Genomic DNA, 6,000 nt, shown 5'->3' on the forward strand with positions numbered 1-6,000 from the left:
GCTTTGATAGTTAGACAAAACAAATAAATATAAAGATTAGATATTTGAAAAGAAAAAAACTTAAATAAATGAGAAAAAAGAAAAGAAGAAAAGAAACTGAATGTAACCTAAAGCTTAATCGTACAGGGTTCCTAACATGATGGTGTATACTTATTGTGTAGCTTATTGAGGAGGATGAATATTGGAGGTCTAGTTCATGATCATTGTCATTTGAACTTTCAAAATAGACTAATATATTTAATTAATTCATTTTTTAATCAAAGCACTTTCTTCCACATTGTAGGCAGTGTGGAACTGAGTGAAGAACCCTGTGGTGAGCTTTAGAGATACTTCTATGTGCATGGTTATTCTTACAACAGTATCTGATGATGTCATAAGGCAGTTCTGCACAATTCACACAGTCTGGTGCATGAGTTATAGGCAATTTTAAACTCACTTTATATCTAAGGTGTCTCATTAATTCAGTATCATTGGCTTCTCCTCTTGACATCACAGGTTTCTGTTGTAATCTCCCACATATCCCAATGTCCAAAAAGTATTAACTAATAAAAGGATGGTGCGAGCTTGTAAGACATTTTTAGAAGGGAATTAATTATATATTTTTTTTTTTCAATCCATTGCAAATATTCACTTGTTTCCTAAAAAATTTTCTTAGATATTTATTTTGTTGACATCTTTAGTGGACCTTTCAAACTGCTGATTGTATTTTCTATACCTGTTTCAATTTTCCATTTCTTTACATTAAGTTCTCATGTTTGCATGCAAAATTTGGCAGAGGTTGAATGCAATGAGGGATAGAGGTGTGTGATGATGAAGTTATGTAAAAATTTTGTCATTTGTCATGACCCCTTTAGAATAAGTTCTAGGAAGAGGAAGTAGAATATTATAATTTAATCATGCAGACTTGCCTAATGAATGGTGTTCGTTGCATTGACAGGTTTAGTGTTATGCAAGCAGTATGGTATTGATGGAGAGCAATTGGCAGTTTTGTGGCTTACCTTCGCCAACACACATGGCTATGATGCCGTCACCTTGGAGGGCCTGGAACACCTGGACCGTGTGGAACAGAACTCGTCACGGAAGAAAGCTGCTGCGGAAGCTGCTAATGCTGCAACTTTCAACAGATTGAATGGTAAGGACAGTAGTACAAAGAAAAGTTCTATTTCAAATTATAAGTAAAGTAAACCTGTTATGCCAAATTTCACATGCATTGAACATAATATGGCCTATTGACCTTTGATCTGATTTATTCAATAGAGGTTGGTAAATGAGGTGTAATATTTGGTAAGTGGGCACGATGGTATGAAAGTGAGTGAAGATGGAATGGAGAAACGGAGATTGTGGGTGATGGTGAGTGCACACCGCATCCACACACACTACCTCTGCCTTACTCTTGCTGTGTCAGTCAAAGTAAAATGTTGTTGTGTTCATATGTATGTACAGGGAGTCCTAAATTTACACTTGACTTCCGTTTTTTTATTTACTGGATGACGTAAGATAAATTTTTATGTAAGTCAGAACCTGTAAGTATTGGACCTATCTATGTCACTCACCTACCTTAACATGGTGGTAAAATCATAATTTAGAGCATAAAAAACACTACATAAAAAATAGAAAAGATCATCATCTAGGCTATAAAAACATTACAGTAAAAGAAAACAATAAATAACTAAAAAGAGAACAATTCTTTACCTTTATTCTTGTGGTTGGCTTGCACACTGAATGTTGTGTGAACTGCATTAACCAACCTTTACTATCCCAGACAGTTAACTTTTACTCCCTTCCTCCTTTTCTCTTTTCAAAGTCCTAAACATTCTTTTAGCTTTCTCCTGAATCAGCATAAATTTCAGGGATATCCCTTGAATGCTGATCTTCCAGCTACAGCACTAAAAATCTCTACATCTCAATCATGAGACCACTCCATTGCTTTGTATCACAGTGGATTTCATAAGAGCATATCCTTTCACATGTTCAAGAATACACATTTTATCTTTGATGATCTTCAAGACAGTCATGTGACCTAGGCCAAGCAACTGGCCAATGTTCGTCAGTGTTTCACCCTTTTTCAAATCCCTTATTCTGCCTAATTTCACTTCCATGGAGATGGTTTTCCTTCTCATCTTTAAAACACTGAAATCAGAAGAGTTACATGTAAGCTTGGAAGCCATAATGAAGGGCAAATAGCTTCCAAAAAGCTAACACTAATAAGAGCAGTGAATGTAGCACAATCCAGCATGGTGTACAACTGGCAACCATAAACAAATTTGGCACCGCATGGCAGGCAACATAACTACGAAATGCTGTAGGTTAAGAATGTTGTAAACTGAGGACTCCCTGTATGTATATATGCATAGTATGTGTCTATTTTTACTTACTACAGACTGTTCTTACTTAATGACAGGATTATAAATCTGATAACCTGTCAGTAAGTGAAAGTATCATTAAGTAGATCCCCTCCTTCCTCCCCTCCAACTGCTTCCTACGGAACGTACTAGTATTGGGTTAGGCCTATGCATAATATCTTAAGATTGTTATTTTACTCTGGTAATTTGTGAAATGTGTACATTACTTAGGTTTCTTATTGAAAAAAAAATAGTAATTTTATTTATTCTGACAAAAAAGTAAAGGAAATGGCAACCTGATTTGTTTGTTTTAATTTTTTGAAGTCTTAATAGTATAGTACAGTTCTGGAGCTGTATTATGCTTTAGTGCTCATGACTGGTTGTAGCTAAATGTCATAGCACACAGAATTATGAGATTCAAGTCTTCATTTACAATAAGTTGTCAATCACCTCTAAGCCACTGTGCCACTAGAATGCATGATCTCTATTTGCCAACTTTAAATTTATGGAATTAGATGGATTCTTGACATCATTTCCTTGGATTTAAATTGTTTGGAAACTTTTCAAACTCATGTTTTCTTATGCCAACAAACTATTTGGATACATTGGGATGAATTAGTGGATGATAGTGGGTATTTCCAAACTTTTGCAAATGTTTCTAGAATGTCTTTTGATGTTTGCAGAGTCCAAAAAATTTGTTTCTAAAGTAATGTTTTCTGGTGTGAATGGAGAGCCCTTAGGCTTAGTGACTGATGTCCTTTAAGATTTTTTTTTCTTTGACCTACCATGTTCTTTGCTTTACTGTGTGGCAAGTTTTCTATACCTGCACTTATTGATTAATTTCTCCACAGTAATTTAAATGGAATTCCCCTTTGTATAGGTATTCCCTTGGTCTGTGAAGGGAAGGAGCAGTTTGTGATGACTTTTATATGTACAGGAATGTCGACTGGCATTGACAGTGAACAGCAATACTTGCAGACATCAGGATTTGTCTCTTTTATGAATGTGTCTTCATCTTTTGCACACATTTTTACTTAAAGGTAATATGTAATATGGTGCAGTGCCGGATTTCTCCTTAGTTGTGTGCTGTTTATTCTATACCCTGCTATCATGCTCAGGGTCAATGTGTGGCTTTCTTAAATAACAACAGTGTTAATAATAACAATGCTTTTTTTTATGTAAGAGGGAAAAGCTGGACAAGGGGAAGATAAAAAAAAAAGAAAGGCCCACTTAATTGTCAGTACCCTTGCAGGTCTGAGGGAATTAGCCAGATAAAGGGATGTCTTGAAACCTTCTTAAATGAAGTCAAGTTATAGGAAGTTGGACATATTAATAATGACAAAGAAGCTAGAGCCCCCTCCTATCATTCAATATCAGAGTCCAATGGGAAGAAGTGACCATGTAACATTAGAATTAGAAATGCAGGAATGGGAAGTGCTAAGGTACAGGAAGGACTACAAAAAGGAGAGATTAAATTATGCAAGAGCAAATTTTGAAAAGTTAAGATAATTTTTTGTGGCATAGAATGGAGGAACATTATGAATGGAAAGATAGTAGACGGGATTTATTAATTATTCCTACAGAAGTATAACAAGGGAGTGAGGAAATACATACCAAATTATAGAGTAGAGAAGAGAATACGATCCTGGTATAATGGCAGATGTATAAAAGCTAAGAGATATAAAGATAAAGCTTGGAAGAAACTCGAAAAGCAGAGAAATGAAAGCAACAGACAGCAGTATAAAGATACTAGAAATGAATATGTTAGAGTAAGAAGAGAGGAAGGAAGAAATTTTGAGAAAGATGTGGTGCAAAAAAGATGAACCTCAATTTTTTCTACAAGTATATCAGTGGTAAGATGAAAAATGAGACAATAAAAAAAATAGTTAAAGAAGGGAAGACATACCAAACAGCAGAGGAAATTAGTGAAATAATGAATGAGAGCCTCAGGACTGCTTTCACTGAAGAAGAGGATTTTACAGAACCAAATAAGACATTGCATTTTACAGGCTTGCAAGAAATCATAGTGCACAAACAAGAAATTGGAAGACTACTAGAAAATTTGGATGTCAGGAAAGTGATGGGACCGGATGGTGTGTCGGGCTGGGCACTAAAGGAATGTAAAGATCAGTTGTTAGAACAAATTTGGGAAATGGTTACAAGCTCATTAAAGGAAGGGAGAGTACCACTGGAATGGAAGAGAGCTAACTCAATACCATTATTCAAAGGAGGAAAGTCAACTGAGCCATTAAATTACAGACTGGTGTCACTAATGTGGTGTGGGCAAGATATGTGAAATTGTTATCTAAGAAAATAGGTTGAATATCTGGAAGAAAAACAAGTTATATCAAACAGACAATTTGGGTTTAGGACAGGAAGATCATGTGTGTCATATTTACTAAGTTTCTACTCAAAAGTAATAGAAGAACTGGAGAGCAGAGATGGATGGGTGGACACTGTGTACCTGTACATAAAAAAGGCTTTTGATAAAGTCCCATATAGACTACTTTGGAAGTTGGAACACATAGGAGGAATGAGAGGAAAAATATGAGATTGGATAAGGGATTACTTGAAGGATAGAGAGATGAGAACCATGATCAGTGATACATACTCATCCTGGAGTAAAGTAGCAAGTGGAGTGCCAGAGGGGTCAGTGTTAGCCCCCATTATGTTCCAGGTATATGTAGACAACATACAGTATGGAGTGACCAGTTATATTAATTTTTTTGCTGATGATGCAAGATTGTTAAGTGTAATTAAGACCTGAAAAGACTGTTTGCTGCTGCAGGAAGATATAGACAAAATTTATGAGTGGAATAAGAAGTGGAAGTTAAAATTCAATGACAAGAAATGCCATGTAATGGAATTAGGAAAGAGTAAGGGAAGACCAGTTTGGAACTATTTGATGGGAGAGGAACAAATAATGAAGACCAAAGAGGAAAAAGATCTGGGAGTGGTTATACAAGAAACTCTGAGTCCCAAAAAGCACGTAGTAAAATATTTGGAGCAACATGTAAAATGTTGACTAACATTAGGGTGGTATTTCAATACATGGATAAGGAGATGATGAAAAAGATTATAACGAGTATGATATATCCAAAGTTTGAATATGCAGCAGTGGTGAGGTTGGTGAGCTTGAAAAAGGATATAAGAAGATTAGAATGGATCTAGATGATAGCTACAAAGATGGTGCCAGAACTAAAGGACCTGACATATGAAGAAAGGCGGAGAGAATTTTGACTGCCAACCTTACAAGATAGAAGAGAAAGAGGAGACCTAATAACATTGTACAAAATAGTTAATAGGATTGAAAAGACAGACAATCAAGACCTGGTTCTGGTGATAGAAGCTGGAAGGACAAGAGGACATGCAAAGATTAGGAAGAGGCAGTGTGTAAAGGATATTGAAAATACATTTTCCATTTAGAATTATGGAAAAGTGGAATGCATTAAATGATGAAGTTGTTGCAGCACATAATTTGCATAGCTTTAAAGAAAAATTAGATAAGTGAAGATATGAAGAAAGGACACTGAGCCCTGCTTGAATCCTGTACAATATAACTAGGTAAATACACACACACACACACACGCCCAGTAGCTCAGTGGTTAAAGCGCTGGCTTCATAAGCCAGAGGACCGGGGTTCGATTCCTCGGCCGGG

At 35.9% G+C, this 6,000-nt stretch overlaps 1 protein-coding gene across 1 annotated transcript in view; it reads left to right on the forward strand.

The window, feature by feature from the left end:
• LOC123519747 (DNA polymerase alpha subunit B-like) overlaps positions 1 to 6,000 on the forward strand; it is a 66,511-nt gene that overhangs the window by 3,920 nt on the left and 56,591 nt on the right. Inside the window, exon 2 of the mRNA XM_045281251.1 lies at positions 938 to 1,132. Within this exon, the coding sequence (XP_045137186.1) occupies positions 938 to 1,132 (195 nt within the window). The remainder of the gene's footprint in view (positions 1 to 937; positions 1,133 to 6,000) is intronic.

The sequence above is a fragment of the Portunus trituberculatus genome, chromosome 46 (genome assembly GCF_017591435.1).
Source record: "Portunus trituberculatus isolate SZX2019 chromosome 46, ASM1759143v1, whole genome shotgun sequence".
NCBI lineage: Eukaryota > Metazoa > Arthropoda > Malacostraca > Decapoda > Portunidae > Portunus > Portunus trituberculatus.